The sequence below is a fragment of the Garra rufa genome, chromosome 8 (genome assembly GCF_049309525.1).
Source record: "Garra rufa chromosome 8, GarRuf1.0, whole genome shotgun sequence".
NCBI classification, from domain to species: Eukaryota; Metazoa; Chordata; class Actinopteri; order Cypriniformes; family Cyprinidae; genus Garra; species Garra rufa.
This window is the reverse complement of record NC_133368.1, coordinates 17684128-17698053: the sequence shown is the minus strand read 5'-3', so window position 1 is coordinate 17698053 and position 13926 is coordinate 17684128. Positions and strand designations below refer to the sequence as shown.

Genomic DNA, 13926 nt, shown 5'->3' with positions numbered 1-13926 from the left:
TAAAATAACAATTAATTATGCATAATTACATGCAAGCAACCCTAAGTCAAAACCTAATCCTAACCCTAAGCTTATAGTAAGTACATGTAGTTAATTAACCCTTAAATGCGTACCTCGGGTCTTTAGCGACCCAGGACATCATTTACTACCCTCTCCCTCCTTCATTTTTTTAAGTTTGGCATCAACTTTCTTAGCCTTCCTCAATCTATTTATTATGAACAATAAAACAAGAAAAAATATATAAAATATAAAAGAATGTCGGTTTTCTGATCATTTTTTTGTACAAAAAAGTGTATAGGGCAGAGACCTGAGGTGTGTAATAGTGTAAGTATATTTTTCGTGTGCAAAAATATGCAAATATCTGATGACTAAATACATGCAATTCACCTTTGGTCCTCGAGGTGGCACTGTTTAATAAATAATAATGACGTGATGTTTCACTCGTAATTGTCACAGGCATAAAACAAAAGAATATTATCAGCAAAATTTTAATTGGTTTAAATGGCTTTAATGCTGCTAAATTACTGTACGCAATAAAATATAAATGTCACTGTCATTTGATGAAAAAAAATGATTTCGAAGACATTGAAAATGATAGTTTTGTGAATATGGCTGAGATCGCGAATATGAGCCAGATGCTGAATGTACTGTGGAAGTGAGCTCTGGTAAAATCATCTGCTCAAACTGAATCCTTTTAAGTTTCAAAAGGTAAGTTTCAAAATGTGCTTTATTTTATTATTCTGTAATGGTTCTTAAAATATCAAGAGAGTTTTTTGCTACTGCCTCAGTTAGAGATCCATCCGTGCTTAATATATATGTCTGGGTCGCCGAATATGTAATAATGATTGGCGAAACAGTCATACATTTAAGGGATAATATTACTCTGTACTGAAATGTGTAATTACACTGTAGCAAGGACACCTAAAAGGTGTAACTGTGATTTTTATTTCATATGGAGTAGCATGTAAATAGAGATATATTTGGTAGTTTTAATAATGGTTTTATCTTTGCATTTTTCTATAATGTATATGTACATTATTAAGTAATACATGTGTTATTACCATGTAATAAATCAAATAGCTGTAGTTCTAGTATCTGATACATATGTAAGACTAAGAGTTGCTTTTTAGCTGCTAACTGTGGATTTTTTGTTTGGTTAAATGTGTTAAAGTAGTGTTTATACCCGACACATTCCACAGCTGTGTGAGTGTGTGTTGAGAATAAAAAGTGCTACATTATATGAGCTGAGACTAACATCAGCGGTTCTTGGCTAAAGGAGGTTCTCCTGCAGGCCAAAAGTTTACAATGTTTCACACAGGCCTGGAGAGCTTCTGCACCGTCCTACTGAAAGAGGTCACCACACAGATCCTTGAAAGAGCTCTGGTTTAGCAGCACTCCAGAAACACTTCATTTCAGTCGCAAAACCCACACACACTCTCTTGAGATCAGTGTGAGGTGAATGTAGCCTTGGTAAATGGTTTAGACAGAAAACAAGCTCAACAGGTATATACACAAAAACCTATTTAATGTTAATGCTATGGTCTTGTGTCAGAACAAAGTATACTGACTTTCACATTCCTTTAAATACATTTTTATTTCACATTTTTTAGTGGCTGTGAATATAGGTTTATAATGTCCAGTTGCAGTGGAAAAAACATTATATTGTTTTGTCTTGTTGTTCTGCTCCAGTGGTCTCGTAGCAATCTGAATTGTATTTTAATTCATAATGCGACCGGATTAACCACAGATACAGTTACTATGGAAACCACAGAGTTGGCAACATCATATTCACCGCTGTGCTTTGTAACTGTGTTAACCCTTTAAGTAAGCCAAACAAGTCATGCCATGTCGACTGTGTTTGAAACAAATGTAAAGAGAAATGAATTCTGTAGTGGCATGTAGGCCATGTTTATTTCTGTAAGGAATATCTGTATGTCTTTGCTGCGCGGTTTGGTTTATTGTATCCATTGTGTTTAGCTTTACTCTAATGTGGGCGATTTCCTGTATTGTAAAACTTGTCATAAGCATTGCTGTTCAGAGCACTTGTGTATGATTCATATGAATAATATTCCTGAGTGTGTCTCAAGTCTCTGTTGGGGGAGTCATCTATCATGAGTATCACATCCTCCTGTAGAGCTGCTCTACGCCTGCAACATGTTAAAGCTAAACATGACCTGCCTCCTCACTGCAGATTTGGAAACGCCTTATTCATCATTGCAGGCTCTCGTTCTGCATCTGGCTGAGCTGATGTTCCCACGCTCATGGAAAAACCTGGAAATGTCAGGGATTGATTATAAATTCTTAAAATGTCATGGGAATTCTATAGCTTTTTTTTCTTCAAATCCTTATCAAATAATCACAAGCGTCATGGCAATTCATTGTTCAAAGGTGTAAACAGTGTAAAGAGGGTATATCAAACATGCCTTTGTGACGGATATTTTCTGGACCTGTTTAGGAACTTCATCCATCAGTAAGATTAGCTCTGTGAGTTGTTTCTCATAAGCTAATTAATTATGCACAAAAGTCATTCAAAGCATTTTTATTCCTTCACATGGAACAGTGAGAATGTGTTTACAGAGACCTTTGAATGCAGCTCAATGATGTCTTAAAGGAGTAGTTCAAAAATGTACAGATAATGTACTCACCCCCTTGTCATCCAAGATGTTTCTTTCTTTCTTTCTTTAGTCTTAAGGAAAAAAAGTTTTTTTGAGGAAAACATTTCAGGATTTCTCTTCATATAATAGACTTCTATGGTGCCACCGAGTTTGAACTTCTGTAATGCAGCTTCAAATGGCTCTAAACGATCACAGCCAAAGAAAAAAGGGTCTTATCTAACAAAACGATCGGTTATTTAAAAAAAAAAAAAAATATATATATATATATATATATATATATATATATACAATTCATATACTTTTTAACCTCCAATGCTCATCTTGTCTAGCTCTGTGTGTACTATGTGTGTAGAGATTAAAAAGTAAATAAATTGTAAATGTTTTTAGAAAATAACCGATCGTTTCGCTAGATAAGACCCTTCTTCCTCGTCTGGGATCATTTAGAGCACTTTGAAGCTGCATTTAACTTGGGGGCACCTCAGAAGTCCATTATATGGAGAGAAACCCTGTAATATTTTCATCAAAAAACATAATTTATTTACGACCAAAGAAAGAAAGACATGAACATCTTGGATGACAAGGGGGTGAGTACGTTATCTGTACATTTTTGTTCTGAAAGTTTATTCACTGCTTCGGTGCATTTACTGATTTTCTGATGAACATTTTTGGAGTTGTTACATTTGTTGTCACAATTTAAGCAAAAACAGATAAATGTCAGAAAATTTCTGTTCTGCTCATATCTAATCCTGCATGTGTTTTCCAGTAAAGTCTATTGGTTTGTTTGTTATATATACACATTACTGAAATGTACAGTCCCTTGCAAATGTATTCATATCTGTCACGGTGAGAAAGGGAGGTCTGGGTCCAAATGCGGGTGAAATGATTTTAATATAATTAAACACAAATAAACAAACAAATAAACAAACCAAAGGCCAACACGGCACAACAATAACTTGAAACTTAAAACAATACAAAATAAACAGAACTGAAAACTCGGTCAAAGATCCAGGGAACACAGAACATACCAAACACGAGACAATGCAGACATGAATGCAGAGTGAGTGGAGATGATACTTATAGTCCTGATAGTAATTGTGAACAGGTGTGGGTGATCAGTGCTGATGACAAGGACAGGTGGACAATCAAGGAAGTGCAGTGTAGGACAGCGACCTCAGGTGGCTGAGGGAAAATCCACAGCCCCGATCATGACATTACCCCCTCCTCAAGGAACGGCTTCCAGACGTTCCACAAGGCCGAAAAAAAAAAATATATGGAGGGAGGAGGAATGGAGGAAGGCGAATCAGGGGGAGGGATGGCGGGCCAGGCCCGTGCAGCGGAGTCACGTGAGCGGACCTCACCGCCAGAGGAACGCGAGCTGGCCTCGCCGCCAGAAGAACATCAGCGGACGCTGCCGCCTGAGGAACGCGAGCTGGCCTCGCTGCCAGAGGAACGTCAGCGGACGCCGCCGCCGCCAGAGGAACGTGAGCTGGCCTCGCCGCCTGAGGAAAGTGAGCTGGCCTCGCCGCCTGAGGAACGTGAGCTGGCCTCGCCGCCAGAGGAACGTGAGCTGGCCTCTCCGCCAGAGGAACGTGAGCTGACGCCGCCGCCAGAGGAACGTCAGCGGTCACCGCCGCGTCCGGAACAGAGAGAGCGGTCACCGCCGCGTCCGGAACAGAGAGAGCGGTCACCGCCGCGTCCGGAACAGAGAGAGCGGTCATCGCCGCGTCCGGAACAGAGAGAGCGGTCATCGCCGCGTCCGGAACAGAGAGAGCGGTCACCGCCGCGTCCGGAACAGAGAGAGCGGTCACCGCCGCGTCAGGAGCAGAGAGAGCGGTCACCGCCGCGTCAGGAGCAGAGAGAGCGGTCACCGCCGCGTCCGGAGCAGAGAGAGCGGTCACCGCCGCGTCCGGAGCAGAGAGAGCGGTCACCGCCGCGTCAGGAGCAGAGAGAGCGGTCACCGCCGCGTCAGGAGCAGAGAGAGCGGTCACCGCCGCGTCCGGAAAAGAGAGCGCGGTCACCGCCGCGTCAGAAACAGAGAGAGCGGTCATCGCCGCGTCCGGAACAGAGAGAGCGGTCACCGCCGCGTCCAGAACAGAGAGAGCGGTCACCGCCGCGTCCAGAACAGAGAGAGCGGTCACCGCCGCGTCAGGAACAGAGAGAGCGGTCACCGCCGCGTCAGGAGCAGAGAGAGCGGTCACCGCCGCGTCAGGAGCAGAGAGAGCGGTCACCGCCGCGTCAGGAGCAGAGAGAGCGGTCACCGCCGCGTCAGAAACAGAGAGCGCGGTCGCCTCCGCGTCCGGAACAGAGACGGCGGTTGTCGCCACCTCCCCGCGAAAGAGCGTCTCCACCCCCTCCGCAAAGCAGGGGCGCCCCCGCGCAGTCTCGGCACTGCGGGTGTCCATCGCCGCCAGGCAGGCGTAGATGAACTCGAACCGAGTAGCCGACGCCGCCTCGAAGGACATCCCCTCGGTATCTGGAACCGAGCGGGTGGTTGCTGCCCCCTCAAAAAAAATTCTCCCCGCTGGACCCATCATCGATGTCTGCATTCAGTCACGGTGAGAAAGGGAGGTCTGGGTCCAAATGCGGGTGAAATGATTTTAATATAATTAAACACAAATAAACAAACAAATAAACAAACCAAAGGCCAACACGGCACAACAATAACTTGAAACTTAAAACAATACAAAATAAACAGAACTGAAAACTCGGTCAAAGATCCAGGGAACACAGAACATACCAAACACGAGACAATGCAGACATGAATGCAGAGTGAGTGGAGATGATACTTATAGTCCTGATAGTAATTGTGAACAGGTGTGGGTGATCAGTGCTGATGACAAGGACAGGTGGACAATCAAGGAAGTGCAGTGTAGGACAGCGACCTCAGGTGGCTGAGGGAAAATCCACAGCCCCGATCATGACAATATCCTGTCATATTTTTGCATTTTATGTTGCAGCCCAATGTTAAACTTTAAATTACTTTTTTCCACACATCAATCCACACTCCATAATGACAAAGCAAAAACAGATTTGTGACAACTTTGCAAGTTTATTAAAAAATAAAACACTGAAATAAGTACATTGCATAAGTATTCATACCCCAAACTCAGTACTTAACTGAAGCTTTTTTACAGCCTCAGCGCTTTTTGTGGGTATGATGTTTTGCACACCTGCATTTGACAATTATCTGCCATTCTTCTCCTCATATCTTCACCTCTCAAGCTCTGTCAGCTTAAATGGGGTCTGGCAGACATTTCCAGGTTTCTCCATAATTGTTTGATTAGGTTCAAGCCCAGACTGTGTCTAGGCCACTTAAGGACACTCACAGAGTTGTCTATAAGCCTCTTTTGCTGTGTGCTTAGAGTCATTGTCCCGTTGGAAGGTGAACCTTCTGCTCAGTCTGAGGTTTCAAATGCTCTGGACTAGGTTTTCATAAAGGCAATCTTTATATTTTGCTGTGTTGAGCTTTCCTTCTACTCTGATAAGTCCCTCAATCCCTGCAACTGAAAAACAGCCCCACAGCATGAGGTTGCTATCAGCACACTTTACTTTTGGGATGCTACTCTGCAGGTGATGAGCAGTGCCTGGTTTCCTTCAAACATGATGCTTGGATGCTTGAGGTTCATCAGACCAAAGAATCTTGTTTCTCACAGTCTGAGAGTTCTTTAGGTGCTTTCCAAGCAAATTTGTGTGTTTTCATATGTCTTCACTGAGGAGAGGACTGAGTCTTGCCACACCGCCGTAAAACCCAGATCGGTCAAGTATTACAGTGATGTTTGTCTTTCTGTAAGTTTATCTCATCTGCATATATGATCATGGAGCTCAACTAGAATAACCATCAGCTTCTTGGTCACCAGTCTACCCAAGTCCCTTCTCCATTAGTTGCTCAGTTTGGCCAGGAGGCCAGCTCTAAGAAGAGTCCTAGTTGTTCCAGACATATCCCATTATGGATAATGGAAGCTGCATGCTTCTGTGAACCTTCAATGCATACAGAACTCTTCACCAGATCTGTGTTTCTGTGTTCTCTGAGTACAGGCAGTTCTTTTGACTTCAGGGCTTGGTTTTTGCTCTGATATGCATTTTCAGCTATTGAGAGATTGTGCCTTTCCAAATCATAGTCATTTATTCAGCAAAGATGCATAAAACTGATCAAAATCTAAATAAATTTAAAATGCTTAAATTGCTTTCTGTTTCAATAAAAATACAAAACATGATTTCTAAAGGATCGAACCAGCATCCTTTCCTTGCTGACCTTGCTAACACCACACAGCACTCCAGTGTTTGGGGGGAATTTTGTTCTGATTTTTAATGAACTCTCTGAATCATTTCTATACTGTTTAATCTTTTAGACTGAAATGTTAAAAATAGAAGCAGCATGAGAAATGAGAGCGTATATTTCCGGCTGCTTTCTAATATTGGATTCAGGACAGATTATTGTTAGATGAGCGTTATAATCTGTGCAGACAGGTCACTCCATCTCTGAGTCTGTAGAAAAGTTTAGAAACTTTTTTTAGGTCTTTGCAGGAGTAAGTGTGTTTCTGTGCTTGTATGTGGGTCAGGTTTTCGCTCCGTTGTGCATATTAAATGTTGATAGTAAAACAACTTGTAATGACGATATATCATATTTAGGATGAATATAATAAGGAAATACTATCGCTCCAATTCTGTACCTTTGTTAATGTGTTCATATGTGTGTGTTTCAGTTGTGGACGTGGATGGAGGACTTGCAGAAGGAGCTTCTGGAAGAAGTTTGTTCTGATTCGGTTGATTCGGTTCAGGAGCTGATCAAACAGTTTCAGCAGCAGCAGACGGCCACGCTGGAGGCCACACTCAATGTCATTAAAGAGGGAGAAGATCTTATGCAACAACTCAGGTATCAACACACACATAGTTTCGCTCATGAGTTTACATACAAATACTTTCCAAAATCTCAAAAATGCGGCACAGGTATTTAACCTCTATTTACATATTTAGCAAAGTAGACAAAAATAACTTAATTTACACAAATTCTCCTGTTCAAATATTACATACCCTTGATATGTAAACTTCTACAAACTTCAGACAACACTCAGTGTTAAGAAACAAATGTATCTAAACTTCAAACAGAATTAACAATCTGTGAATTCATATTTTGTCTCGTTAATTTATGTAAAAATATCTATTTATTTGTCAAGACATATTACTTATTGGTGTAGTTACAGTAGGAGCTCAATGAACCATTCTCACCAGCCAAACCATGACCCCCTTAACAAGTAGAAAGTGTGTTTACAGTAAAGGCGCTTATAATTGAAGTCTAACAGGAAAATATGGCTCAATGTAATGTGTTACTGTAAAGGAATTTTCTGTATTTTGTTTTAAGGTTGATGGAGATGTCTATAAACATAACAGATATGTCCTGGCAGAAAATTCGATTTTGTTCTTACATTGCAAGCGTGCAGCATCATGCATAAGTGTTTAAAATATCTGCAACTGGAACACTGTTTTGAAAGTATAGTCTAAGACTAAAGCATTACGCATGCTGGCAAGATACTGGTGTGATAGTTGTTTACCAAAGCCATCTGTGTAAAATTATATTCAGGCCCACAGAAAATTCCAGCGATAAGAAGAAAGTTTGACAAATAAGTGTATGTAAAAACTGCTCCATGCATAAGTTGTAAGTACAGTTGTGCAAATGTGTTTTCAGTTTAATTTTACAAACTAAAGAACAAGTCTGTATTTTTTTGTTTGTTTTATAGACTGTCATAGATATGATGTTAATAAATATTATTTCAGCCAGAATATTCCTTTCATATAACTGACACCCACACACTTTTAACACATTAGTTGTGTGTTGCACAGAGATTCAGCGATGAGCAGTAATAAGATGCCTCACACAAGCTCTATCGCTCACATCGAGGGCGTCCTACAGCAGCTAGAGGAGGCCCAGGGCCACATGGAGGAGCTCTTCCATGAGAGGAAGATTAAACTGGACATCTTCCTGCAACTACGCATCTTTGAGCAGTACACCATTGAGGTGACTTGCGTTTGTTGTGTTTGCATGCTAGATTTGTTTATTTGAAATAATTTTCTCCAGAGATTTATTGAAATCAACAAATAGCTAGGAAAAGTTCATTTATTTCAGTAATTCAACTTAAATTGTGAAACTCGTGTATTAAACACATTCAGTGTACACAGACTGAAGTAGTTTAAGTCTTTGGTTCTTTTAATTGTGATGATTTGGCTTACATTTAACAAAAACCCACCAATGCACTCAACAAATTAAAATATATGGTGACATGCCAATTAGCTAATCAACTCAAAACACCTGCAAAGTTTTCCTGAGCCTTCAAAATGGTTTCTCAGTTTGGTTCACTATAGGCTACACAATCATGGGGAAGACTGCTGATCTGACAGTTGTCCAGAAGACAATTATTGACACCCTTCACAAGGAGAGTAAGCCACAAACATTCATTGCCAAAGAAGTTGGCTGTTCACAGAGTGCTGTATCCAAGCACGTTAACAGAATGTTGAGTGGAAGGAAAAAGTGTGGAAGAAAAAGATGCACAACCAACCGAGAGAACCATAGCATTAATAGACTTGATAAGCAAAATCGATTCAAGAATTTGGACGAACTTCACAAGGAATGGACTGAGGCTGGGGTCAAGGCATCAAGAGCCACCACACACACGTCAAGGAATTTGGCTACAGTTGTCATTGTATTATGTTGTTAAGCTACTTCTGAACCACAGACAACCTCAGAGGCATCTTACCTGGGCTAAGGAGAAGAAGAAATAGACTGTTGCTTCATGCTTCCTTCTGCTGACCAGCTTTTTAAAGATGCTGATTTCATTTTCCAGCAGGGTTTGGCACCTGTCCATACTGCCAAAAAAACTAAAAGTTGATTAAATGACCATGGTGTTGGTGTGCTTGACTGGCCAGCAAACTCACCAGACCTGAAGCCCCAATAGAGAATCTATATATTGTCAAGAGAAAAATGAGAAACGAGACCAAAAACTGCAGATGAGCTGAAGGCCACTGTCAAAGCAACCTGGGCTTCCATACCACCTCAGCAGTGGCACAGACCGATCACCTCCATGCCACGCCAAATTGAGGCAAGGCAGTAATTAAAGCAAAAGGAGCCCCTACCAAGTATTGAGTACATATACAGTAAATGAACATACTTTCCAGAAGGCCAACAATTCACTAATGAAGTATTCTAATTTGTTGAGATGAATTGGTGGGTTTTTGTTAAAGGTAAGCCAAATCTTCACAATTAAAAGAACCAAATACTTCAGTCTGTGTGCACTGAATTTATTTAATACACAAGTTTCACAATTTGAGTTGACTTACTGCAATAAATTAACTTTTCCACAACATTCTAATTTATTGAGATGCACCTGTCTATAAATAATTTGAGGGACTAACACTTTTTGCTTGCATATAATATACTAATGAAATTTAAGGCTGCTTAAGTGGACTTTAGAGGAACATTTTTATGACTGTTTCTTAATCACACTTTTAAAAAGGACACTATAATGTAATAATGTCAAATTAGATATTTTAGGTGTTTAACTGTCCCTCCTGTCCTGCAGGTAACGGCGGAGTTAGATGCGTGGAATGAGGACCTGGTTCGTCAGGTAAACGAGTTCACATCAGAAGAACCCAGTTTGGCTGAACAGAGACTCCAGCGGCACGCAGAGAGAAAACTGGCCATGAATAACATGACCTATGAGGTCATGCAGCAGGGTCAAGACCTGCATCAGTACATCATGGAGGTCCAAGCTTCAGGTGAGAGAGAGAACAAGAATCCAGGTGCATTTACACAGACAGACATTTACTTAATAGTGCAAGTTCTACTATTAGTGCAAGTATTACCAATAGTACAAGTTTTTGTACTGTGGATACTCTCAGGTTCTCATCCATAGATCGCCCACAGGCCACCCACTGTCCGTTCACTGACCAGCTGATGCATTTTGCACACAAAAAATAACCAGGGGCTGGATTCTTGAACATCTTCTTAAAAAAAGATAAAGTCCGAGTAGTTTGTATGAATCTTCCTTAGCCAATCCTTGAAAAATTCTTAAAAAGTTCTTAAATATTTCAGTAAGTGAAAAATGGCTGGCTTTTTTATGTGATTGTCAGTCCCTCCAGGATTTCACGATTTTTTTTTGTGATTTTTGCGATGAAAATTATAAATTTTGTGGTGGCAAGTCCTAGAAATTTGCGAAAAATTTTGCGATTTATTTAATTATTTAATTTATTTATTAATAATTAGGACATCACATTTACCATATTAGGTATTATGTTAGAGGCTCAATTATCATACATAACACAAATCAAACATAAAATATGTTTATTCTGATACATTTGAACTTTTAAAATAACCTATGGGCAATATTCTTATGTGACCTTAGTAAACATTAACAGCAGGTGTAGAAATTTATACTGTACATAGCCTACTTCATTTCAGTCGCATCTCAGGTACTCTTTACATTTTGGTAGCCCAAAAATTAATTGAACTAGCCCAAATAAAAAAGCTTTTTAATTTTTTTTTTTTTAATATAGAAATTCAAACAGGAGTCTAAATGTCAATCAAATATGTTTTCAATACACAAATATAAACAAATATCAAGGAAGAAATTTTATTTCACTCTTTAGTGTATCTGCAGAATTTTTAAATATCAATTTAAAGCAATGTATGATCCTTTTTAAGAGCTGCACAAGTAAAATGAACAGAATGAGTGGGGTTGGACAATGTAAGGTAGAATTTTAGGTCATAAAATGACATGATTTATAATTCAGATACAGATTCACACAAAAACAATATCTTATACAATGGCATTTCAGCCTTTATACCATTAAAAGGGATAAATAAAGTATATAATTTATCATATTTATTAAAAACATAAATATTACTGTCTTAATTGTTTAGATTTTTTAGAAGGCACATTAAAAACCCTATGTGTTTGCTGCATAAAAATAAACAGCTGAAAAATGTATTGGAAAAAATTCTAAAAAATTAAAATTAAAATTCTGTCACAAGGGGGCGCTTTAGGAGCGCTGAAATATTATCGTTTCCCTAGTAACGGCTGTATACAAATCAGCTTTAACGCTGTTTTATCAGCATGAAATGAAAATGCCAACGACACGTTTCTGAGGACAGTCGGTTCTACTCAGATACATTCATTTAAAGACATCAGTGCTGCGTTTTGACTTTGAAATGTGCAGGCCTCATATTTATTCAATGACATCATTGCCTTTAGATTCGTCTTTCCGTCCCTAGCTGACTTTTAAAATTATAATTAAGACTTTTCTTATACTATTTAACAAATTCAAAACTTTTATGGCGTTCCATTTGCAACAACAGAAGCCCTCTACTTTACGATAGCGGGTCGGCTGGCCAGTGAAACATTTTGGTAGCTCGACTGAAAAACACAATAGCCCACGGGACATCGATCTTGCGAGCCCTGCAGACAGACAGCTCACAGACATCACGTGAGCAGCGTCTTTATCAACATGATATATATATATATATATATATATATATATATATATATATATATATATATATATATATATATATATATATATATATTAAAATCTTTTTATTATTGAAATATTTGAATAACCATTTTTTGCGATTATTTTGCGGTTAAATGACAAATTATGCAGGATCGCAAAAAAATGCGACATTTTGTTGATTTTGCATTAAATTCAGCGATCGCAGAATCGCGAAAAACTGGAGGGACTGGATTGTATTGTGATTGTTCTTGCCAAAGACTGCTCAACTCAAAGCCTGCCCTTTTATGCCGCCTACAGATTACAGTAATAATAAGTGTGCACACTATTGTCATTAGCCCCTTTCACACAGCAATACCAGTAAATTGCTGTAAAATTACTGAAACAGCTTTACCAGTAAATTCACAAATGCGCTGTTTACTTGGGTGACCATATTTTAGTTTTCAAAAAAGTGGACATAGGACGTAGGTATCAAAATATGTAATACAGTACACCGTTATGCAGATTGATCATAAACACAACTAAAAAGCTTCCTACCACAGTGGCCATCCTTGACAAAACTAATATCTACCACAGTTTTATCACAGGTAGAATGCAAAATGTTTCAACCTAAGCATTTCAGTCAAATGGAATTCATGCAGTATTTTAAACTTTTAACCCACGGCAGAAAGTCAACCCACCACAACAGTTTAAAATCAGCCCAATTCCATGGAAAAAATGCAGATTTGGCAACCCTAGATCCAACACGAGGGGCATCAAAAGTAATTTAAATACTCTGCATATTGATAGCGACTCTGTGATGCACACAAATTATATTCAATATTAGAATGTTTGCGGGAGCTAGATTAAGAAAACAGTCTAGAACATAACGTTTCTGGATGTAGTAATTTAGAAAAAGTCAACACGCATTCAATATTTAATTCTGTGTTTAAAAATTTGTTTAAAAATGTGTTTTCTGTACTGATCTGTGATTGTATTATCAATTTCAGATTTTTTAGTCCCCTAAACCCCTGTTGTTTAGGGTTTTTGAAAACAGATTTCATGGAATCAGAATCTCTAGTGTGAAAACATCCTGTATATGCTCTTAGAAAAGAATATATAATTGTGTGATGTTAGGAGAGCAAAGATCAAATTTGCAAGTATTGTACGTTTTCATGATCTAGTTGTAGAATTGTACACATTTGTATAATTACTAATACTATAACCATATTTGCAGTTTTTAAAATATCTACTCACTGGTCCAGAGGAATAGGTTTAGGGGCAATGCTGGTTCTAGACCACAAAAACTTGCAGGCAGGGGCCATTTGGACTTTCAGGAATATATCTATTAACTACGCACATCACAATCTTTTTAGGCAAGTACCAGAAATGTGTGTCTTGTCATAAAATATTATTAATTTGTATTTAACATGATCACAATTTAATAAAAACTGTGAAATTTACTTAATAATAGTAAAAAAAAATAATGCTTTACGAATGCTTTGATTTTGAATACATTATATAGGTTACAGAAAGCAATCAAAGAACATTCACATTCACTTGAACTCTGGTGTTTCAGCGTTGACTCATCTGAAGGCCTCTGATTGGCCATTGCGTTCTTAAACTCACTGGAATCCTGTGTGATTGATTATAATGCACTTTACGCCTTAAAAACACGTAAAATTAAATTAAATTTAAATCTTCATTTTAATTTTATTCATGACAACTGTAATAGATTTTGTTTAATTGTACAGGGCCTACAAATCGTCATACATGTTTTCCTACAAGTCTGTTTTGTACAATGTTTATGAACTCTCATGAGATCAGGTTGGAT

The 13926-nt window shown here is 38.9% G+C and overlaps 1 protein-coding gene across 1 annotated transcript in view; it reads left to right on the top strand.

Moving 5' to 3' along the window:
* Positions 1 to 13926, top strand: part of LOC141340106 (kalirin-like) — a 204343-nt gene that overhangs the window by 149070 nt on the left and 41347 nt on the right. Inside the window, exons 11-13 of the mRNA XM_073845039.1 lie at positions 7319 to 7518; positions 8439 to 8628; positions 10187 to 10382. Coding sequence (XP_073701140.1) covers positions 7319 to 7518; positions 8439 to 8628; positions 10187 to 10382 — 586 coding nt within the window. The remainder of the gene's footprint in view (positions 1 to 7318; positions 7519 to 8438; positions 8629 to 10186; positions 10383 to 13926) is intronic.